A 24,955-nucleotide genomic window follows, 5' to 3' on the forward strand; every position below is an offset into this window, starting at 1 on the left:
TCTTCACAGCAATCGACAAGTGGCTCGCCTCTCCAGTACAGCTCATGGACGCTGGCTTCTCAACCAGGCTACTATTCCCCCCCCATTCAGACGTCCCTCTTCTTATTCCCTCTAGTATGTCACCAGTCCTGCATGCTGGCTGCCAACATGCCGCTGCCTCTTATCGCAGTCCCTCCTTCAGTACTCATAGGCGTACATGGATGCCTCTCGTGTGGCTCCCCGCAGCTCCGGTAGCCAAATCCTCTTTCATCCTCTACTTTCTACCCGTCACTCACACTAGCAACAAGTTCGTACACCCCCCTGATATTCTCTCACTTGAGGTCCTATCCACCACTAACATTTTCATTCGCTCCCACCCCACCTGTGCTTGGTTATACCATCTAAGTTCTAATAAAGCGGAAGTTTTGATCAATGAGTCGTGCATTGGCAAGGCAGCTTCATTCGTCGTGAAGTATTGCGATGTGCTTGTGAACCACCTATTGTGCTGTTTTAAGGAACATGCATGAAAACGAGTGAAATGAAACAGGCAACTGGCACAGTTCACGCAAACCACCACGTCATGACATCTGACACACAAGTGGTTCTTTTTATTTACAATGTCCCTATACCTATGGCTTCCAGAGCTTGAGGAGGCCGTCTTCACTGTACGTTGCGATGAGGTTTTGGTGCGGGTGATGACAGATACCAATGACGTCCTTCTCGTGGACCTGCAATAACGGAGCCAGACAAGCTCGTTGTAACAACTGTTATATAGCAGGTGAACGAAGGCAGTTATTGACTGTATACTGACAACGTGATGCAGTGGGAAGGCTAACAATACTTGGGAAAACACTGCAATCTCTGCTGTCCCTTACCTGTAACCTAGTGCTGCAACACATGCTGTTCTGCTCTCAGGAAAACATTTGCTGGCTACATAATTGCCAGGCCGCTGTACAGCGCTACCCATCACTGCACAAAGCTGAGCACATGTGCTACAACACATGCCAGTAAAACGAAGTGCTTCTGAAACCCTGTCGTGACAGGAAATCGCAAAACCAATTTGGTTATTTTGCATGTCCAAAGTTGCTAACAGAGCTTGCTAGTAATCAGCATTTGGTTTCAACAAGGGCAGCATGTACTTCATTTAAATGGCAGTGGTGGGAATGGCCGAGAGCGATCTGGAGTAAGCTCGGTCGTAGGCGTAATTCAATGTGATGCAGTTTCCTCGTGTTTTGTAGCAGGATCTCATCTCAATACTGAGAAATAGTGGTTTGGATTACTGAGGTTTAATGTCCCAAAGCGACTCAAGCTATGACGGAGGCCGTAGAGAATGGCTCCGGAAATTCTGACCACCTGGGAGTTCTGTAACGTGCACTGATATCGCACAATACACAGACCTCTAGTATTTCGCCTCCATTGAAACGTGATTGCGGCAGCCGGGATCGAACCCGCATCTTTCGAGTCAGCAGCCGAGCACCGTAACCACTGAGACACCGCGACAGCTAGAAATAATGTAAAAGTGCGAAAATACATGGTATTTCAGCTAACTTGAGCAAGGGTATGAAAAAATGGTCAACAGATTAAATGAAGACAAGATTGAAGAATAATGCTGGATTTTAGGCAATCCTCTTCACCAGTTCTGTATATTTTCTAATGCGCTTAATTTTCTAACTGTTCAACAAAGATAACTAACATTTGTATCCTTAACTTCAGTGCAAAATTTTCTATGCAATGTTGCATGTTGAGAAATGCTGATAATAATTGTTTTCTTATATTTAGAGGTTCAACTTTTCAGTTTAAACCGGAAGAAACCAATAAAAGTATGCTGAATTTAGTGTTTGAAATTCGGTTTTCATCGAAAAAGGTCAGTATTCTTGGCATGCAAGGCATAGCGGGCCGGCTGTTGAGTATGAGATACATGACTAAGCAGGGAAGTCGGGGGCTTGATTAGACGGTGACACTGTTGGATAAGCCGTACAGTTGTGCTATTTGAGCCATTTTTCCACTTGCTTACACCCATCTGTAGACCAGGAAGCACCATCCCCTTACCGTCAGCTAAGGACTGTTTGTTAGAGCGCTTAGAGCAGTCATTCAGTTAAGTGGGTTTATCAACTGCATGTAGGACAATGACACGAAACCATGCATGGTCATCCTGATAAGTATCATGCTTGGGCTATTGTGACGATTCAGCCGCAGTTCGATCTCTGCTGTCAACATGCAGACCAGGTGATGCCCCGCCCTCTAGCTCGACCCACCCCAACAACTCAAAGAAAACTTGTCAAGCTAGTTCTTAGAAGTAAACTTCCCCTCACATTCTTGTCTGCTGGCTGTCTCATTAAATTGCGTTACTTTTTAAATGACAAAAGCAATTCCTTCTACAAACACACCTCCAAGTGCAAAATTACTGGTAAATTTAATTACTGGCAAACGAACTGTTCATGCTGTCAAAAATGTTGAGATAGACTCTTAGTGACTTCTGACCACACACAATTGCCGCATTAAATCACAACAAAAATTTCAGTAATTCATTCGCAAAAAAAAAAAAAAAACGAAACCTGTATTTTGAAACAAACACCACAAAAAGTCTGCAGAGTTTCCGAAACATAAAAACCTCCGACTGCTCACTTTGCGTTGTATCGCTGCGTTTATTACTTCAAGCTGCGCACACGCTGTCCTGTCACCCCACGGGCAACTAGGTAACAAGGTGTGGGGCAGGAGGGGGTATGTCTCTTACATAACGTTTGGAATCAACTATATTATGGCAAGTAAGGGGTGCGAGGCGGAGGGTGAACATGTAAGCAGCAATACACAGTGTATATATTGCACGTTATGACTTTTGTATCGAGTTTTTTTTTTAAGACTGGCTTGTAAAATCTGCTTAATTGTGCACCTCTTTTTTGAAGCTTAAATTTAAAGAAAAACGTGCACATATTATGTGAGCAAATATACAGTGTGGTTTCTTTTTTCAAGCTTATAAAAAGCCCAAAAAATATAAAAATTGTCACTTGAATATGCGCTCCTGCAACATGACGTTAGCACGGTGAGCACTTTTAAACATTCCCAGACTAAACAAACTTGATTACGAAAAGCCACAACGAATGAGCAGACCGCCAGTCACCTCAATCGCTTCTGGACGAGGATGGGGATTGTGATGGTGTAGCAGCAGCATGACCACACTGTCGCCATTTCACAGCATAGCACAATTTCTTGCACTGCAACATGGCCATGCATCTCACGATGAAGTGTTTTACTGCAAAAGGGCAGGCCCCTCTTAAGGAGCGCAGCAATTTCCCTCCGATCATGTTGTCGGCGTTGCCGTTTGCACGGAGGAGGAAGATACGACAGGGCCAGGTGAGAGGGGTTGTGCTCAGTTTGAGCCAGCTGTAGCGTAATCGACTCCCCAAACATGTTTACAGACAGCAGCCATGCTTAGAATGTGCACTGCCTGCACATAAGCGGTGGATGCAGTAGCAAGCAGATCTCCCCCAAAACCCCTCCGTTTCAGGCTGCCACATAAGAAGGTTTGTGAAAAACGATGCACTGCCTGGCCCAAGTGAGGCTATTCCTCACACAAAGATTGTGCACCCCTAATTGCTACACAAGTGCACGGTTGACTATGTTCGTATCAGTCCAAGATCTACCACAAAACTGCTAGTCATAACTTGAGTCAGTCATTAAGGGGGGACACTGGTCTTTGAGACCAAAAAATGACCAAAAGAATCGATTTTCAGAAAATAACATTTGTCGAATCTACAGGTATTATATTCCAACTTATACCAATTTTTTCCTTCAAGAAATCAACATTTTGACCAAAATATTAAACTCAGGTCATCTTGTTTGCTGAATTTTTGCAGGAGCAGATAATTTAATGGCATGAAAATTTTGGACCTCTGGCTGTCTTGGTATGTCGATATCTCAACATCTAGGACAGACAGATATGTCATATTGCTTGCTAACGGAAGCTGAAGGCACAGTGTGTGCAATAATCAAAGCAGATTTGTTCAAATGCACTTCAAAAATTTATAACTTCACAAAGTTTATCGATGTTTTACATTCACACCTTGAACATTGATATTCCAAGTGCTGTAAGATTACTAATGAGGGTAAAATGAAAAAATGGTTTTGATTATTGCACTCTCTACTCATCATACTATGTAGCCATGGATTAAGAATGATTTTTTATTGAGCAGTTTTTCCCACAGAGGTGCTAATGAGCGACTAATTAAAATTAATTATCTAGGGAACCGACTAATTTATGAGAAAGGTAATTTCATTGTTTAAATCAGTATAAAAAACTGAGCAAGGTGGTACAGTTTCATTACGATTGAACTAAAAATAAGGAAAATAGGTGTCCAAGTTTTCTCCTTCAATATATCACAAAGTCAAGCTGTACTCAAATTTAGCACTAGGAAATAGGGTAATCGTCAGCACCCCCTGCTCAGACACTGCATTTGGAGTATAGAATGTTGCATGCTATCACCACGAGAGACATTGCAAATAGCGTTTCCACGGCCTTAAGCAGCCTCCTTACCGTGAGTGTTCGATCCAGTGTGCCCGAGACAGTGGAGAAGCAGTACAGCACATGGTCCTCGCCAACACAGTAGATCCATTCTCCCCGGGGTGACAGGGTGCAGCAGACAAAGTCGCCACCTTCCCGCTTGCCACTGGAGAAGCTGCGCACAATCTGCACAGAGGAGATGCATCTTTATTACACAATGGCAATTTCCACAGAATTTACCCGGACACGAACACGGCCGAAACATAACAATGCAAAGGGAACAGTCAAGCACGAGTTAGAGCCTATAATGGAGTTCCATTCACAGGGAACACCCACCATTGCAGCTGACGAGTACAGTAAGAAAAGGAGGTAGCATGCTAGTACTCAGGGGAAAAAAAAAGACTTTTTTCTCAACATGATCTCTGCTAACAAGAATGTGTGAACTTCAGTAGTTTTCGAATTTTTGTTTCAAATGAAAAGAAGGTTTCCTGAAAAACCAAATAATACAGACCGAATCAGCCAATTACTGAAGCAAGACACATAAATAGGCGCTGACCAAACAACAGAAGAAACAACATGCACATTCAATCATGATACTCAAGGAGCCAATCTCTATGTCACTTGCATGTGGTTAAAAAGTGCAATTCTTTAGATGAAATTGCCTAAGAGGGGCTGCTGATGCAATTTTCTGCTGACCGGGTGATTTTTGCGGCTTCAATAATTTCACACGTTAGCTGATTTTAGTGCTTATACTTATCACCTTGATTTTCTGGAAGTCCGGCTGGCAATTTTCGCTCTCGCAATATCTGCAATGAATGCCTAGATGCCCTTTCACGGTGTTATGCACGTTGTTGTTGTGTTCTTTGAGGTTTTCATTTAGGGATCTGCCCATCTGGCCAACACATTGCTTACCACAGGATAGTGGGATAACCTAGACAACACCTTCTTGGTAAGCTACAAAACGGTTCTCGTAATTAGTGGTAAATTCATTCTTGCGCAACACATTGTTAACTTTTTACATATCTTACCTAGCTTTTCAGGAGCCCAGAAGACAACCCTAACTTCTGCACGCTTACAAATCTTTTCCAGCCTGTGTGTGAAACAATGAATGTAGGGGACCACAGTGGTCTTTTCTTTTTTCTTGTAAACGGAACCAGCCGGCTTTTCTTTTTCGTTCAAACTTCGAAGAATGGATTCTGATACAGAGACAAGCAGTTGTTTGGGATAACCAGCCCTCAAGAGACAATGGGTTTGTTGTTGAAATTGTCTTGTAATGAGTGTTTGCAAAATTTACATAGTGCACTGGTGAAGAAGCACGACTTAGCTAGGGAACGTTTTGCCAGTTTAGAATGACACGAAGAAAAGGGAAGAAATGGCTCGTTGCCATGTGGTTCGTACGACCAGCAAGTATGGTTCTTCTTAAAACTTGAGTTTCAGGTCCAGAAATCTGATGGCCTGATTTTGAGGCAATTCACTCGTTAATTTAAGAGGAAACCAGCTCTGAACAAAAATACCTTAGATTTGTGAGAAGACAGCATTTAAATCAAGGACATCAGTTTCTGACGTGACAAGAAAATCGTCGACATATCGGAAGCATTCTAGAACCTTGGAAACTCTGAATTGTTCTTTGAGCACTCTGTTCTTTTTTGCTAAGTATAGGTCACTGAGCATGGCCGCTATACAGGAACCAATGCAAATGCCTTGATTTTGCAAAAAAAATTCTAAGTAGATTCTGAATAAGGTTTTAAGCAGCTCTAAAAACCCTCCTACAGAGATGCCTGCCTCCATCTGGAATGCAACTATGCCGTGCTTGTCAATAAAGTCCTCAATACGTGAAAACAGTTCGTCATGCAGCAGTGAATAATAAAGGTCATTTACATTAAAAGAGCGGGCTAAAAGACGTTTGTTCTTGTGCGTTTCCAGAGACTGGATTACGTGCTGTGAATTTTTCACCTGATACGGATCGTCAAAGGTCAGAGAATTTGAAACATTCTTAAATACTGAAACAGACTTTTGCCACGTTCCGTTCTCGGAAACGGTTACACAAAATGGAACATCTGGCTTGTAGGTTTTCGCACTAAAAAATAGCTGTAAGCTGATTCCTGTGGTTTTGTCCACTGATTTAGTTAATGCTCCCAGACTGAAGTGTTTACAAATTTTTTTGGCCTCCGATTAGGCCTTGGCCAAAGAAACACTTTGAAGACTGAATGAGGAAAGAACAGCTTCCTGACCTTTGGATAAGTAAATTTGGGACGGAAGTACAAGGAAGCCCCCTTCCTTATTTGCAGGAATCAAACATAGTAAAAACACTTTAATGCAAAACTGGCAATTAATTCCTTAACATAGAAAAAAAATTCAAGGATGTGCCAAGAAAATTAACAATCAATTTACTGTTCTTTTTTTATTATTATTATTTCTCAGTGGCGCTGCCGCTGATCCCCTTAAGCTTCGAATGCATCCGATGGTTTCTCATTTTTGAAACGCAGCAAAACCACCCAATCACATTTCTGACCAGGCTTTTTTTGAGCATGAGATCACTACGACTGTTTGTATCATCATCGCTCGCTTGATGAGCAACAGCGACATCTCCAGGATGTCCCCAGGAGGTCCCCTTTCAGTCATCGACTATGGGACCTCCTTCTGCATATCAATTTGTACTGAACAAATGATTGACTAATAAAAATTCTGATTCCGGTTCTGAACATCAACGAATTTCAGCTGCACCCACACTGGCATTGACACCTTGGTAACCCAATGGCTCTGCCTAGTTGGCAGGGGTGCATGCCGAAGAAAACGACGTGAAACACACGAACTACAAGACATGAAGAGTCATGGGAAAAGTGCCATCCTGAGATTTTCCACCTCTTCTTCGAGCAAACGCACTTTCACAGCTGCCAAAGCAAACTCCTGGCACTCCCTTATCAAGCACGCAATTCGTGCACAAACTTGCAGACAAAGAAGCTTTGCAACAGGTTAAACGGGAACTGAGGACAAACACAAGTTGGCCTCTATGGATAACGTAGTACCTCAAATTTTAAATATTGAAATCTGACCATTCCACACGGTTGTCTCACTCACCACTGCTGCTCTAAAAAAAGAAAGCAATGCGAGGCAACACACCAGATTGCCTACCAGCACACTACGTTCAGTCAAAGTTTCATTTTTCATGTCGCCTCCTTGTGTTAGGAAAATTAAAAAGAACAAACGAAACTAAAGAGATAGCATTATAGCAGCAAACCAGATGGCACAGGTTGTCCAGGAGCGCTTCAATGTTTGCCGGCAAGTTCAAAACGTCAGTCACATAATGACCGATGGCCTAAGGCATAGGAAAAGGGGCCTGGCCTTCCCTGACATCACCATAATCAAAATCTGCAAACACATTTCGTAAAGTATCTTGGCAGTATGTTCCAAAGACTCTAAAGCACCAAATAAAACCACTCTCATCATTTACAAATCAAGCACACTATGTGAAATACAATGTGAACAGTAAAATGAAACACGTGTGAGACCACGCTGATGTCTCGAGCCTCTGAGACGAAGTCTCGCAATTGAAACTAAAATCCGACAATTCCACTTGGCTGTGTTTCGTTCGAATAGTATTTATATTTTTTTGCGGTACCAATGGCTTCGAATTAGCGAGGTTTTACTGTACTAAATCATTTCAATCGTTTCTTCTACACTTTGCTCAAGGACAAGAATGTTCCAAATCTTCCACTCTGTGGATGAATATATATTTTTAATTGTGAAGCACAGGCCATTGAATGTGAAAACGAAAAGGTGCTGGCTGTGTATGAAATGGTGATGAGCCCTCCTGACGTAAATGCATGAACTCCCTGTCAACGGCCAAATTATATTAAAAGTGTTGGCATCTGCTTTTTTCTTCCTTTTTTCGGAACTGGCACTGCTGACTTTTCCCCAAACAGCTCGTACAGTAATTTCCACATTCCTCTGGTGATAGCTGTGATCCACGCCAACCAAACTGGTGCCGTGCAACTCAATCTCCACTGACCAAATGTTTAGGGGAATCCCCCAAGGTGGAGTAGATTTGTAATAAGGGAGTAATTACTCATTGACGTCCACCCGAGCGCAGCCAAACGGCTACAAAGGAAAGCTATACAGCTTTCTCAGAAACTTCGCAGTTAAAGAAAAATTCGTCCTGGTCCGGGGTTCGAACCCGGGACCATCGCTTCACCGGAGCAGTCGCTCTACCAATTGAGCTAACCATGACGGCAAGCTTATGGTAGGGCGAGAGCAAATTGATCAATAACTCGAAGTGGGAACAGTGTTGAGCAAATGTTTTTAGGGGAATCCCCCAAGGTGGAGTAGATTTGTAATAAGGGAGAAATTACTCATTGACGTCCACCCGAGCGCAGCCATACGGCTACAAAGGAAAGCTATACAGCTTTCTCAGAAATTTCGTAGTTAAAGAAAAATTCGTCCTGGTCCGGGGTTTGAACCCAGGACCACCGCTTCACCGGAGCAGTCGCTCTACCAACTGAGCTAACCAGGACGGCAAGCTTATGGTAGCGCAAGAGCGAATTGATCAATAACTTGAAGTGGGAACAGTGTTGACCAAATGTTTAGGGGAATCCCCCAAGGTGGAGTAGATTTGTAATAAGGGAGTGATTACTCCCTTATTCAATCTCCACTGTTCATCAAATGATGTGGCAAGCGCAAAGAACGCGGCGATTCCTGCAAAACGCGCTGTTCCTCCACCTACCTGCCCCTGCATGTTCATGATGGAGACGGTGTTGGAGCGGTTGCAGACCACAAAGTGCTCGGGGTTCTTGGGCAGGGCGTGGATGGAGTTCACCGTGATGTCGGCACCAATGGCACCACCGGCCGTGCCACCGGCTGCCCCCAGGGACTTGAAGGTGCTCAGGCACTCGGTGCTCTTGACGCTCCACAGCTTGACCGTGCCGTCAGAGCTGGCACTGAGCAGGTGGTGACTCTCGGGCGTGAAGATGACATCGTTCACAAACGAGGTGTGGCCACGGAACTCCTTGAGTAGCTTCCCAGACTTGAGACCGTGGATCCTGTGGGCAGAGGAAGAAAGATGTGCTCTTCTTTCCAGCAAGCTCCACAATGCAATGCTTCACAATGCAATGCAATTCAAACCATTCACAAACTAGGGGAATGACTTCCTCTTGATACGCTTCCCTACTCAACATAGGACACACGGAATAGCTGATACCAACAGATTGATAACACTGCCTTCAGAAGCCCTCAGACTGAAGCCCTGACCTGCAAATCTATGTCGAAAAGTATCGGGTCAACAACTGTCAGATTCACTATAAGTAGGCTAACAGTTAAGCCTTAATATAACAAAGTTGGTAAAATCCACACTTTACTTCCTTACGTTGAAACTTCACTACATCAAAACTCATTTCCTAGCATGAAAAGAACTCTTGAAATATGTTGTGGCTCACTAACCTGAAAAACATGATCTGCAGTGAGATTGATCTGCATTGATCTGCTACTTCTGCTTATCCTTAGCTATCAATTTACAAGTTGTTTATATGCCCATAGAGATTCCACTGCTTATTACTCATGTTCCAAGCTCGTGAACCACCTCAGAATGGGTATCAAACCCTGCGTGCGACGCACCCGTCGCAAGTATTGGTTTCATGGTCATGATCGTCATATTTGCGTCTTCCTGAGCACATCGATGACACGACGAGGCATTTCGTCGCTATCTCGCATGCAGAGAAACAAAGGAAAGGCTGACGGTGGCATGTTACGCTGGCACCTCCCCTTCCTTTTTCTCTCCATTTTGGCGAAAGCGGGAAGTGCCCTCGCAAGTGCCCTTCAATCAGCCCCTGATGCAATGAAATCAAGCTCACTCCAAGCCTCATCACATTTTTTTTACTACAAGCACGAGCGCACTAAGCCTGAATCTGAAGCGAGGTGTCCGACAGCCCTGACTTTTCCTGTCTTTGCACCGAGCCTCAGAAGACAATGAACACAATAGATGGTGCAACGCATTTGGTATCGATTTTGTCAAGATAGAAGATGGCGTCACTCAACACCATGGTTGCCAACCTCACCTGTACTACCCCAGATAACGTGGCAGTTGGCGCACTGGCCACTATCATCATCTCGAACATCCGTCTGGAATGGCCTATGCACTGTGCATCTGTTAGCTGAGCAGCATCCACTTGCATGCCCTTGCAGTGGTCCGTGTGCCACTCAGCCACTCGAGCTCCAGGTGCAACTTTTCTCCATGTTCGCTTTCAGCCAGCAGTGAAATATCGTTGCACTCAAAGTGCACCAAAATTTGCTTCTTTGCATTCAGGCTGAAAACACATCGTGTTTTATGGGACACTAAGTTGTGAAAACTATGATACCTTGTTACGTCGAGATTTAATTACGCTGAATTTTGTTACTCCGAGGTTTAACCGTATCATGTATCATGCAAGTCTCTCATGAACCTCTGTAGCAACTTTGCTTGCTATTGATTTCTGTGTTCCATTAGTTTGTCACATACTACCACGAGTTTAGCATGTTGCCAAAAAGGTGCCTCTTTTCCACCTGTGCCTACACCAACAAGGAATTGCCCCAGACGCACCTGATGGTCTGATCGAAGGAGGCACTGAGCAGCTGGCTGCTGTCTCGTGAGAAGGTGAGGCAGGTGACGCCCTTGGAGTGGGCGCGCTCAAAGCGCCGCAAGCACTGGCCCGTCTGGATCTTCCACACCTGCACATACACCATGATGAACGAAAAGTATCTTAACTTTCCCAGCTGACAACGTAACAGAACAGAAGCAAGGGGTGCGACAAAATGTTCGGATCCGCAAAGGTTTGTCTGGGTCCAGGCACTGTTGACCAAATTACAGCTGGAAACCCAGGCTTCAAGGTTTTACAACTATTAACGTTTAGACTGAGGACCAACGTTCCCATTACACCAATAAAGTGTCAATGCCCCGTTCAACTTGCACCAGAAAGACGAAGAAAAGAAAGTGGTTCCACGGAACAGCAATCATTACACAAAAATTTGCAAACATTCGACATACTTGCAGAGCAATCCCTCTTTCTTACTGCCAAACTATGCTGCTCTTTCCAACCTGCTGCTCTTTCCAGCCATGGCCATGTTATTCCAGCAACTTTCATAATCTCATCATAGCATCCGACTCTTGGACGCTCCCACCTACCTTTTCTTCCTCTTAGCAGACAGTTGTGCACATTTCATATCTTGCCCGTATCTATTTCTCCTCTTTTGATTTTGGCTAAAATATCAACTCCAGTTTTCCATCAAAACCATGCTCCTTCGTTTCTGTCCCTTAGTGTTGCAGCTATATTTTACTTTCCATCACTCACTGCACTGTTCGTAACCTGACCGCCAGCCTAAGTTACCACGTCTTGGCCCCATACACAGGTAATGGCAAGCTACACCAGTTAGGGTGTGTACTTCGTTCTCCAGATAAATACGTAAGATGCTCTTCACAACATGTGACACCCAAGTGTGCACAACACATTCCAATTCTTCTATCATCGTCTGCATACTTAGTTTGCCTCGATATTTATTCTCCTAAACTACCGTATTTACCCAAATGAGATGAGGCCACAATTGTAACATGAGGTCCCTTTACAGGCATGAAACAGGAAAAAAAAAATAAAGTAAGCCCGCAAGTGTAAAGTGAGAGTAAACTTTGTGTGCTGAAAAGCAGGAAACAAAAAAAAAGAAAAATACATGAATGAATGAATCATGGAGAATGACACCACGTATGTGAAGAAGTGGGCAGATATTTACAAACAAAACTGCCTAAAAAAAAGGGTTTCCTGTGGCTTGTCTTCATAGCAAGACCACCTTCGAGCCTTAAAACCATAAGGCACTTGCTACCGTAAAAACCAGAATATAGTCGGACCAGAATATAGGTCGACCCCCCAACTAACCAATTCTAAACATGAAAAAAATCTTTTTCAACGGCAAAAGTACCGAAAGAAACCCTTACCTTGAAACAGGTGCGACTCAACCGGCTGCACAATGGTGACAGTATTTATTTCCACTTAGATGCTGCTCGTATGTACACCCGGCCAATTCTTTAACACTATCGATCGTGCGACCACCGACCGGCGTGCTTGTCGGCGCCTTATTAACGGTGCTGAGCGGTGAAGCAAGCGAGATACGCACATGTGTACACATGCGCTTACTCTAGCTTCTTTCTCCGCTCCGTGATGAGGTGCTGACAAACACATGCGGCAATGGTCGCGCAATACTGTTAAAGAATTGGCCGGGTGTACAGTACAGAGAAGGGCACGAAGCGCGCAAGCATTACTCCGAGTCATCAGAGTCGTCCGAACTCAAGTCGGATGACAATTGCTTCTCGCTGCCCACGTCTCATATAGTATCATCCTCTGTGTCGTCTAGCGCACTGCTTACGCCGCATTTTCTAAAAGGCTTGCGCACCATCTCTGCGGGGAGAGATTTCCACACTGACAATACCCAGCCACAGACCAAAATAACTTTGTGACCATGGAAACGCAAATTGACAGCGCCACAACGTCGCCATACTGCGCTGCTGCTGATGGCGATGGTGATGGAGGCTGTTGACTTCAGTCGCCCATTGTTGCAAGACTTCCGTAGTTTTTTCGCCAATGACCAGTATATATAAGATGGGGGTCGATTTTTTGCCATGGTTTTTTGAAAAAAAGTTCGACCCATTATCCGGTTTTTACGACACCACCATTACTGTGGCAAGGTTTCGCGCGCCCCTTCTTTTCCAAGACAGCCGTGGAAAAGATTATCAGATAAGAGCTATATGAAGCACGGAGTCTTGCTACACCATTATCATGTCAACCGTGCACTTTAGAAGTCACATCGAAGAAGAAAAGTTCTCCCATATGCTCAGCCACACACCGAGGCATGCTTCCCAAATGTCTGCAACCGTTCCCGGCAGTACTTAAAAAATGTCTTCCTCTTATGCACTGAGCCGTCGGAAAATTGTGCAGATAGTGGTCAAAACAAGATAGTGGTGCTCTGCACTCTAAAATCTGCAGCACATGCCTACATTTGCACTAGCCTGCCCATTACCATGCGTGCATATGTTTTGAACAATGCTGGTAGCACAATCAAAGGTGACCTTGCCTTGATTTTGCCATCTTGGCTTCCAGAAGCCAGCATCTCGGAATCCCGGCTGAAGCAGATGCACAACACTGCGTCATCCATCATCATGAAGTTGTCCTGAAACAAAAACCAGACAATTCATGCAACACCAGCCCACACAGGTCCCATGAGCACCAGTAGTAGTAGTCATGTTCAAAAACAAATGCAAAAATTAGTGCAGACAAAAAGACAATAAATCACAAGCCTCAAATGTGATCAAACAGCTCTCAAGACTTAAATACAACCATGTTCTAAAATGGACAGCACACAGCGCGAATTTTTATGACATTAACATCCTTTTAGGCTAATTTGTGCACACCAGACATGCTTTGGCTGCCACTCATTCAATGAACCTGTCTATTGGCAATTTTCACAACCTAGAGGCAGTCCCTCTGTTTACCCAATGTGGTGACACTGCGGAGGACTCCTGGGTGCAGCCTAGGTAAAATTGTGCTTGTTTTAAAATTTCGCAATAAACTCTCGCTTGTTTGTCAATGGTGGCAATCTCGTGTGAGTCAGTCTTTTGTTGCTCGACAGTTTAAATGGACTAAACGAGAGACAAGGAAGAAATCGCAGTATGGCGTGTGAAAACAGCATCAATGCAGAGTGGTGGACTGACGGAGCCCTTGGAAAGAATTTAAAACCTAAGCATCAACATCAGACACTTGTACAATGGGAAAATGATAAAACGGGAAGCGGTATTTTTAATATTCAGCACTAAAGGTAAACAAAAAGCAACAACTGTCATGCAGCCTGAGCAGAAAACAAGCTACTACAAAATGTCACTGTCGCAAGAGTTTTAACAACAAAGCTGACCCCATTTTTCGTCTCATTCATGCTCATAAACACACACGGTGACACGAATATAGGTAGATTTCTAATTGTGAGTACAGGTGAAAGGAGAGAGCATTATGAGATTGCCTCCTCTGCACACTGTTCTCCTGGAGAAACCATGCCTTGCACATTCTGTTCCTAAGCAGTGGATGGAAGGCACGTAATGAATGTGAGGCCACTTTGATGGAATATGTTTGTTTCGTTCCATTCAGTCCTAACCACCCACCCGTCTGAGTGCATGATTACAGACACAGCAAAGGCATGGGGCAGTAACGATTTGAGAAAAGAAATACAATGAAACGGAGTTTCAACAAAACATTGCTGACGACTTTGTCAACAAGCATAAATCTACAGCTTGCCCATCAATTCTGGACAAACCAGTGCATTTTTATGTGCCAAAGTATACTCATCAGGCCACGAGGCAAGCCATCACAGAGGGTTCTCAACAAAATGCTGACCACTAGTGAGGTTAGCTAATGTGCCCCGAGAACTCAGCAAATTTTTTCCTTCCACCTTTACAGTCACATTACATGAGCTGAACCTCTAACCCCAGCTCATCACCAGCTCAGCTACAGCTACTGCAGGACAGAGACCTGTTCTATCAATATTTAATCAGCCCTGTCCTGCAGCCACCGTATCCCACAAACTTCCCGATCTCAACAGCCCGCCTGGCTCTATGTGTTTACATTCACTCAGAAATCACCTTGTTGCCCCAAGAGGCCATTGGCTATGTGATCTCTGCATTAAATACCCTGTATATGTCTATTAAATCCTAAATTCCAGCTAGGCTATCAACTCTGCGCTCCTTCCATCGCTTTATATAACTGCTATCATTTTCCTTTACATAGTTGACAGTTAAAACTAGATGTAACGAACCTTCATGTAGCGAATTCCTCAATATCACGAAGTTTCTCAATTCCCCAACGCCGCCCCCATTGAAGCGCCTCCATGTAACAAAGGTGTTGAGGCAATTGATCTTGATGTAACAAACTGGCTACGCCATCTATCTGTTAGCTAGTGCTGAGTTACTCGAATTTGGCAGAATCATGTGAAAGTTTCGTGACGATAAAGCCCTAACTGATATGAGAGGAACGCTGATCGCAACGAACGGCGCAGCTGACACAATGCGCCGTCAGTGCATCTCTGGCGCTTTCTCTTTTGGAACGTCATACCACAAGCGTCACAAGAGTTAATGCTCAGAAGCAGCGAAGAACAATAGGGCATAGCAAGAAAAAAAAACGACACCAGCAGTGCATAGCCATCGCCACCGCGCGGTTGCTTACACCATTCCGGCACCAACAGCTCTCACGCGTCGGAAGAAGGGACGGCGAAGAGTACAAGCAACGCAATGTGAGGTTGTTTCCTGGGGCAACAGAGAGGGGAAAATCGAAAGAGCGAATATTCCTCTGCTGCTGGTCTGCAGCAGTGGCACAGGCACGCACGTTCTCCTTTGGCTCAGCCGCGACACCCCTGCCTCTCGCACCCTCCCCACCCCACTCGTAGAGGGGTTGTGCAAGCCGTAGTCGTGCTATCAGTGTGATCATGAAGCATTTCTCCGTGTTCATGACTACGAGTAACGCTGTTTTCTGTATAAACATTTTCAAGCTTGAAAATGTTAAATATAAATAAATGTAGGTGAAATCACCTGGGTGATTTCACTTACATTTATTACTTATTTTCGTTTCTGTTCTGCAGTGCCTTTTCGACTCTTCTCTTGAAAACTGCACGCAACAAAAAAATAGATGCAACAAAAATCCTGGACTTTTGTCAATTTTGTTATAAACAGGTTTAACTGTGCTGCGCGGTCCTTAATTTAAGCCTTTTTGTTCGTGTGCAAGCAAGTTTCTGCCGCCAGCTGCCGTCACAGACAACACACACACACACACACACACACCTGGCTCTGGTACTTGAGGTCCCGCCGGATCTTGCCCGTGGTGAAGTTCCACACCTCGAGGAAGCCGTCCACCGAGCCCGTGACGAGGAACTGCCCGTCGGGGGAGAAGCGAGCGCACTCCACGTGCGCCTTGGGGCCAAAGCGCATGCTGCGAGACAGCTGGGTGGGGAAGCGCTCCTCCTCCTGGGTGCCCCCCCGGTGGGCGGCCCTGCCCCGGAACAGGTCCAGGGTGGTGCCGGGGGGCAGCAGGCCCTGGTGCTGCTGCCACTTGAGGGCCTGGCCCAGCAGGGCCAAGAGGCGCGACGGGGGCACCACGCTCACCTCGCCCGACAGGGCCTGCGCAATGGCTGCCCGCCGGCGCTCCTTGCTGCTCCCATTGGAGTACGCCTGCAGCAAAAGCACCAGCTTGCTTTCACACCCAACAACACACGCTCTGTTTTCAGTGTACGTCTCGGTAGTTTCATTATCAACACACATTAAGACGGGACGAGAGTCTTAAAACTAACTTTTATGCGAAGCATATTACTAGAGCTACACTACAGCCCGTCGAGCGCGGCAGTGGAGCTACCGTTGACCTTTAGCGTGACCACGTGACACCACGTGACAACATCACGTCACAGCAGAGGAGAGATGGGCTGCCGGCTCGCGCGGTCGGCCGCGGCGGTGGAGGCTCCACATCAGAGGCGCTGCAGCTGACCACGTGACGCTACAGCAGTGGTATAAAGCTGAGCTTGCCTCGCTCTCCGGGCACTTACGAGGCGGCCAGGTGTTGGGATGCCGCCTAGAAGCAGGGCTGATTTGAACGAGAAGCGAAAGCTTCAGCGTGCCACAGAGACCGATGAAGAGCGGGATGAATGTCAACCAAGGAAAGCCATGTATTACCAAGCCTAGCCATCAATATGCTTCGCATCTGACTAGGCTTAACCTTAGCTAAGCCTCAGCCATTTTTTTTTAATTTATGGCTAGAATCTCATGAAATTTTGCACGCAGATCCATTTTTCTCTTCTGATTTAAAAACTGTAGTCATAATTGAGCTGGTGACCTAAGATCTTACAAAGTCTACAGTGTAGTCAGGTAATTTCTTACGCAGCTTTAATGAACTTTCTCATTGCATTTTGTTCCTTTTTTTTACATGAATTGATAGCCAGAGAGTTCCCATACTCGATGACATTCTTTGTTTTTCTCTAAAGGCATGTCATCCTGATATACTAGGTCAAGAGTAAAAGGTTGCAGTATTTTACACTGCAACTCGTTAAGCTAATTGTAAATTGCTATCTATATGTGGCCTAAACAAAAAAAAGTAAGAATGTCATCGGGTATGGGAATTCGCTGGCTATCAATTCATGTAATTAAAAGCAACAAAATGCAATGAGAAAGTTCATTAAAGCTACGTAAGAAATTACCTAATCACACTCAGAATGCAAGATAACTTTTGATCTAGGACCACCAGCTCAATTATGACTACATATTTAGAATAAGAAGAGAGAAACGCACCTGTGTGCAAAATTTCATCAGATTCTAGCCATAAATAAAAAAGTCAGTTTTAAGACCCTCGTCCACCCTTAAGGGGGGGGGGTCTTGGAAATAAATTTTTATTAATGGAGTCACAACTATGAAATCTTCAGGGAATATGCATTCTTGCATGCTGATTCCAAACATCTAATTTAATTTCATGTACAACAAGTCCTTGTGCACTTACGCACTAATACCCCTGCCACACAGCAAATTTAATGTCATTCTCATCGAATGACATTTGTTCGACTTAATGTCATTTTTTCTACGCGCTGCTACACAGCAAAAACTAATGTCATTTGCAAATGATGGCGATTGTGATGGAAAGAGAGTACAGCATACAAAAATTTCGATGTATGCTTCAATACGTTGCAAAAAGTATTGCTTTGCTAATGGAAACCGATTTTAAAATCTTCATCCTCATTTCAATAACGTGTTGATCACTGCTATCCACCATGAGTCCAAGCCAAGCCAAACCTCAGCCAGCGGCGGCAGGCAAATGGCGGACGTCATTTTGTGAAATGCTCTCTTGGTGAAATTAGACAGTATTGGCTGTGCGTCCGCAAAAGCTTTGCGCATGCTACGGGCGCACCTTGCGCGCACTGCCGCCCGTCGTCACAACAGTTTTAGTTGGGAGCACGGTGGTTGGGAGTGACTAGCGCAGCGCGCAAGAAGCATAACATACTGTGGCGCCATCTAGATGACAGCAAGTCAAACCTCCTGAACTGAGTGCCGAAGAAACGTTTTTCTCTTTTATTAACGGCAGTAATGAATGCATTTGAAGGCTTTGTTTTTTTTTTAAATGTAAATCAAATGGATGAAATGAAAATGTAGATTCTAGTGCAAAGTTGGAGAAATACTTCGCTCGGGGTCGTTGCTATGACGACCGTGTACGCCGTACATAGTTCAGCTAACATCAACAAATTCTGAAATTTATCTCAAAAGCGACTAATATTTCAAACCTGTATTGTCACGGAGGGATGAGAATGCACAAAATAAGAGCGAATACAACCGTTTAGAGCAAGCTATCCCGTAGAAAAATGCAGCGGCAACGCAGTATTCGGTCCGAAGCGGGCGAGCTGGGCGTCGCTATGTTGTGAATGTTAACCACGCAAGGCTGGTAGCGAGAGTGAGTTTTATTTTTTCCAATTCTATTTGACATTTTTATGTACATAAATGAACGACTGCACAATCATACGGACGTGGAAATATTACAAAGCTTGTGACGTTTTTGTAATCGTGTTTTTCGGTGTATATTCTCACCAAGTCTCTGGTGTCGAGGGAACACATTAGCTCAGAGATCGCTGGCGAATGAGTTCTGTAAACTCATTCGGTACCTAATGTCGTTTTCATCGAATGACATTATATTTTCTCGTGTGGCAGCAAACTAATGTCATTTTGAACGAACGTCATTTGATGGGAATGACATTAAATTTGCCGTGTGGCAGGGGTATAAGTTAGGTAACTTTTGCCGAGACAGTGAAAGAAATTCTACTGCAGGAAACTTGCTAGGACGCATGCCATTGGTTTCTCTTGACATCAAGCTGTGCAATAAGGGTAAAATTATCGTCCTGCCTGATATAGAAGGTGAGTTGTAGGATTTTGATATGATCAGTTTCTTCCCGTTTGTGAAGTGGCAAATTCAAAAACCCTGTAACTCAACTTCTATGATAGGCAGGATAATAATTTTGCCCTTATTGCATAGCTTGATGTCAAGACAAGCCAATGGCATGCGTCCTAGCAAGTTTCCTGCAGCAAAACTTATTGAAAGCTCTCGGCAAAAAGTAACATAACATATTACATAAGTGCACAGAGTCTTGCTTTACATAAAATTAAATTACATATTTCGAATCAGCACACAGAAATATTCTTGAAGATTCCATTATTGTGACTTCATTAACAAAATTTTTTTTTCTAAGATCAGCTTCCCCCCTTAATGCAGAAATGCATTTCATGTCTCCAGTCATGACCTCCACATCTGCCAATGTGCAGTTTTTTGTCTCAGCAAAAAAAAAATTTTCCAAATTTTCCCCGGCATCCTTCTACGTCCTCCCTTCCTGATTCTGGCTCCCCCTCTCCGCTAACGACATATTCAGAAATATTGCAACATTTGCGCCTTGAAAGGCAGACACTCCCGAGGCCCACTAAGGGTCTCAGTAAATCAGAGGAATGTCACCTTCGCAGGCTACAAACCTTGTCTTTCAATAACCCAGCTACGCTTCACGCCATTGAGCCCGAGTCCTTTTCGGCACAGTGCAAATTTTGTGGCCAGAACGCAAACTTGTACCACATGGTATGGGCTTGTCAGAAAAATGACAGCATTGAGATCATAAATCAGCCAACGCGGGAGGGCTGGGAGGCGGCCCTGTCCAGCTCGGACCTCGAGGAACAACGAGCCCTCGTCGCCAGAGCACGGGCAGCGGCTTTCACCAACGGCGTCCCGGACTAGGGACCCGATCAGCCTTCCCTTCAACTAAGGCATTGTGGCTTTAATAAACGTTTTCATCATCATCAAGCACAGGTGAGCCTGAAAGGGGAAGATGTGAGAATGCAGTCTTATCCAGGTACTGCATTTATTCAAATCTAGGCCGATAGCTTTCTTTAAAAAGCACGACGTATAAAACAAGGTTAGGTTAGGCCAAGAAATGCTAATCAACGTTCGCTTGCCGCTTCTCTGCTGTACTACCAAGTTGCACAGAGGAAAGCTCACAAGCTTTTAGTCCTGTTTCCGTCTCTATTTTAGAGGAAATAAAAGATTGGTTGATTGCTTTACATTTTTATGAAGTGAAAGTGTCAGATCAAAGGGTACCTCATTCAAAAACTACATTTTTCAAAATTAGACAGTTTGGATCATACGTTTTCCCACATAATACATTTTCCCGCCTCATTTTTTAAACATGTGCCAACAAAGTTTTACTGCAGTAAGACATCTGTGGAATCTCTCACTCTACTAGATACACGTCTCTATCAATAGAGGAATGCTTTATGGTTCATGAGAGTTTAACATCCCAGAGTGACTTAGGCTATGAGGGACACCATAGTAGAGAGCTCCGGAAAATCTTTGGCCCCCTGTGCTTCTTTAATGTGAACTAACATTGCACAGTACACGGGCCTCTAGCCTCCTACCTCCATCAAAATGTGACTGCCGTGGTCGGGATCGAACCCACATCTTTAGGATCAGCAGCTCAGTACCATAACCACTGAGCTACCGCAGCAGTAAACTCGGAAATGTTTTTGTACAGAAATTTTTATGTTTGCAGTTCAACAGTCACTGGCATTAATTATTTTGCAGCCGGCTCCACACAATACATGTTCACTGAAGGAAGCAGCCCGCTAATCTCGCTTGATGCCGGGTCATCTGTTCACCACTCATATCATTTTTAGATGTCATCTGCATATACCCGTGAATGCGACTCCATAGGGGCACGCAGAAAATACAACCCACGAGACGGCTGGTATGCAAACGGCACAGGAGACGTGAGAACAGCATGCTATGCAGTGTTATCTGAATTCTGGTGTTCCGTACGTGGACGGTAGGTGATGAAATGTAACGTTATTGGCTGTAAACAAGGATATGACAAAGAAGAGTTGTTCAACACCCAGCAGTGATGTGCCGTTCTGCCACCAATGCTGCACCTACCAAGCTGAGTTGCATAAATTTTCTAAATATGCGCACTATGTGGGTATTGTGTGGTATCAGTGCACATTAAAGGACCCCAGTTGGCCGAAATTAATCCAGAGCCTACCTCTACGCTCTATCTGTTAGCCCACCTGCAGACGCCAGACATTAAGCCTGAAATACCTAGCCATTTTCCTGATGCAGTACTAATACTGACTACACAGCCGGCATGGAACACGAAAGAAAAGACTGAAAGAACAGAAACACGTCTGCATGGGGAGTAAGTGCTGTATGAAGCAGGCAAAAGCAGACTGCAAATGCAGCAATGCAGGAAAGCCATGAAGCAGACAACAACAGAAACACATGCCACGGTGCATGCTAGCAGATTAAGGGCATGGAAGCTCCCACACCATGGACCGTGAAACCGCCGCAGCAGCAACATGGCGGGAGTGCGGTACCAGGGCCAATACCAAAACCAAGCACTATCCATGAGATGCCCCGTCAAGCTCTCTCGAATGTAGCAAAATTGAGCGCCTTTTATCAGCAAAGCAGTGCTCCTGTCTATCTTTCTCCATGATTTTATGAGCCAGTCTTTCTTTTTATGAATGTTACAGTCCTACTCTTTGCTGATAATAACGCAACCATCAGCAAGATGTATCCGCCGCGTGAATCATGTTTTTGCACTGTGGTCTACTGTTTCGACACCTACACTCGTAACCTTTTTTTTTTGGTACAGCTGTCGTGGCTTTGGAGACCGAGCAACTTTAGATGTCACAGTAGAGTTTATTGCGGTTTTCTGCTTCTAGAAACATGTGGCATATTGCCTCCAAGCTCTTCCAGTTCAAAAAATCCGCACACCATGACTCAGGGCATGTAGAAGCAGAAAGCCAAGCAAATTGCCACTAGAGTCTATGAAATGTAGAATGCAGCTGTACCATGGCATGCCTATTGAGAGTACTTTGGCATGCCTATATTGAGAGTCTCACTGCGGTGCTAGCCCACATACCTCTTGCGGATCAAAGTAGGAGCGTGCCAGTTGGTTTTCCAAGTGGATGTATCTTTCTGGTTCTTCTTGTTTGAGCTTGATCATAGGGTCTGTCTGTCTCAGCAAAGACCGAGCCGCTCCAAGTTCACGCAGCTCAATAAGCTCTAACACCACCTGAGGGAAAGGAAGGAAAAGGTCATCGAGATAGTAGAAAAATTTAAAACACTTGGAGTCGTTTTTCACGAAACAATGTCATGGAACCATCATGTAGATACTATCTTGCCTAAACTCGCTCGAGTCGTAGGACACCTATATCGCCTGAAAACAATGCTTCCTGCGAGGATTAAGGAGCTCATATACAAATCTTTGTTTTTGTACCATTTGAATTATTGTCACCTTGTCTGGGGCATGACCACGCTGAATAATCTTGACAAAATTTATCTACTTCAAAAGAAAGTGATAAGGTGCATATTCCAGCTTAGTTTCAACCAGCATACAAACCAGTACTTTGAAGATGCATGCATTATGAAAATTTTTGACATCTATAGTTTTCAACTGCTTTCGAGGTATAAGAAGGAGCTACTTCGTCATATTGATTATTTGGGGACACTGGCCTGCCTAACGCCGAGCGAGAAGCTGTATAACACTAGACAACACTACCCGTGGCAGACTAAAACTCCAAGAACAAACTACGGATTACAAATGATTGCCTTCCAGCTGCCTAAACACGTTACATCATAAAAATATTGACATAATTAGTACGCCGATCCGTGACCTTTGTAAACATTTCCTGTGTTTCAAAAATTAGTCTGGTTTTATAATCTTTTCAATTTTCCTTTTTATTCAATGTTTGCATCAAAAGTTTGTAGTACTATTTTTGTTATTGTGATACTTTTGCACAATATTTATTCTTTGTTCCCCTGATGCCTTTGTATATGTAGGGACCGAGGGCTCGTCAAGCCTTGCTGGCTTTTTTCCTTGGCCCTTTTCATCGTTGTGATGAATAAATCTCTATTATTATTATTATTATTATTATTATTATTATTATTATTATTATTATTATTATTATTATTATCCGCTCAACACTGAGAACATGTGAGCAGTGTCACAGCACTGGGAAGCTTCTTCTACACAGACAACTACAAGAGAGATATAGAGCATTTATCGGGTGCATTTTCATCAACTGCCACAGAGAGTTAGGCACTTGGCTCAGACATAATGACAGCTAGTAGCCAGGTAATAAAAAGTCTAAGTCTAACCGAATGGCACACACGATTTGACAGAGCACTCCTCCACTTCCATGTCAAGGGCAGTGCAAGTTAAGGAAGTTGTGAATCATCTGTCATTGCAACATTCACATCTTGGCGGCTAACAAACGCAAGCATCAACTCGCACCATGGTAACATTTCTCTCCAGTACCCAGACAACCAAACATTGGTTCCTTCTGCTTCATTTCAGACAAAAAATAAATGAAGCATTTCGTCCCACATAGCTGACTTGAATACTGCAGCCTACATCCATTAAATCGGAGGTCATTTACACGTTACTCTCACATTTTCCTGCGCTCGTTGTCAGCTGACATTCGCCCATAAAAACAGGCGAATATAAAAAAGTGTCTCTAATGTGCTTTTATAGAAGCAGCAGTCGCAGCAGCCCGAGCGGTAGCCCACCGTTTCTGTTACTTCGCTATCTGCACACGAACGAAACTTACCTGCTCATATAGATCGATTAGCTTTTTGTCCGGAAGCTTCAGCGACTGAACCACTTTGAGAACGGTGTCCCAGTGACCACTGTGGATGTCTTGAACGAAGCTGTCCACACTGTCGACTGTGTTCAAAGATATGGACGTTTCTTCCTGCACAAAATGACAATACGTTGAGCAAGCCTTTTCAGCACCAAGCCAAAACACGTTTCGAAAAGCGCTGCATGAGATTGTGAATAATCTGCTCTCACCTGCAACACCTGAAGTGTTCGGAAGAGATTGCTCTCTTTTAGGTACTGCTGTATCAGGCGAACGACACTATAACAATGCAAAACAAAATTGGTGAGTACATTATATGGTCTTGTCTGGCACAGTCAAATTAATCCAAAGAACCATTTCAAGCATTATATTCACGCATAAACAAACAAAAGAATGAGTCCGTCTAGTCGTTTTAAGCAATTAAGTCAAATATCCACGCATTATATCAAGTACTGAAAGCGTTTCAATAACTTGAAAATTTATCGACGCTTTTAGAACTAGGCGCGCGCGCGCACGGTATGTTAAGTTAAATACTTGACGACCAATGCTAATACCTTAAAAACAGGTCAAAGCAAACAGTGTTAAAGGAAGCATTAATTCCAGACTGAATCTGATGCAGACAAGCGTTCGGGCTTTGAGTGTTGACAAATGTTTAGGATACGTACTCCGCTGACTCGATTTCAATCGCCATTTTCCAAGCGCACGTCGACTGGAGCGCCACTGGTGCTGAGGATACGTAAAAAATCTACTCTCGACCCCATTAAAACTTTGCGCAGTTAGCGCATGCGCAG

General features: G+C 44.2%; 1 protein-coding gene across 1 annotated transcript; it reads right to left on the bottom strand.

Moving 5' to 3' along the window:
* Positions 1-535: 535 nt before the first annotated feature.
* On the bottom strand, positions 536-24,920 carry Smu1 (Smu1 spliceosomal factor). Its single transcript, XM_089548517.1, has 10 exons — positions 24,830-24,920; positions 24,377-24,443; positions 24,135-24,278; positions 22,445-22,597; positions 16,308-16,694; positions 13,562-13,657; positions 11,046-11,173; positions 9,198-9,513; positions 4,511-4,663; positions 536-707 (listed from the first exon to the last, which is right to left on the bottom strand). Exons 1-10 carry the CDS (start codon positions 24,853-24,855, stop codon positions 609-611), a joined length of 1,569 nt encoding a protein of 522 aa, XP_089404643.1. The 5' UTR covers positions 24,856-24,920; the 3' UTR covers positions 536-608.
* Positions 24,921-24,955: the final 35 nt, after the last annotated feature.

This window comes from Amblyomma mixtum, chromosome 6 (genome assembly GCF_055824585.1).
Source record: "Amblyomma mixtum isolate Tamu chromosome 6, ASM5582458v1, whole genome shotgun sequence".
Classification (NCBI taxonomy): domain Eukaryota; kingdom Metazoa; phylum Arthropoda; class Arachnida; order Ixodida; family Ixodidae; genus Amblyomma; species Amblyomma mixtum.

What these genes read in the sequence shown, in the direction of transcription:
- Smu1 (XM_089548517.1), bottom strand. Translation starts at nt 24,855, where the DNA reads ATGGCGATTGAAATCGAGTCAGCGGA. An exon ending in ACCTCAAGTACCAGAGCCAG is followed by an intron (nt 13,658 to 16,307) that starts GTGTGTGTGTGT and finishes TTTTTGTTTCAG; the next exon opens with GACAACTTCATGATGATGGA. An exon ending in TCCTTCGATCAGACCATCAG is followed by an intron (nt 9,514 to 11,045) that starts GTGCGTCTGGGG and finishes CTCTGCCCACAG; the next exon opens with GATCCACGGTCTCAAGTCTG.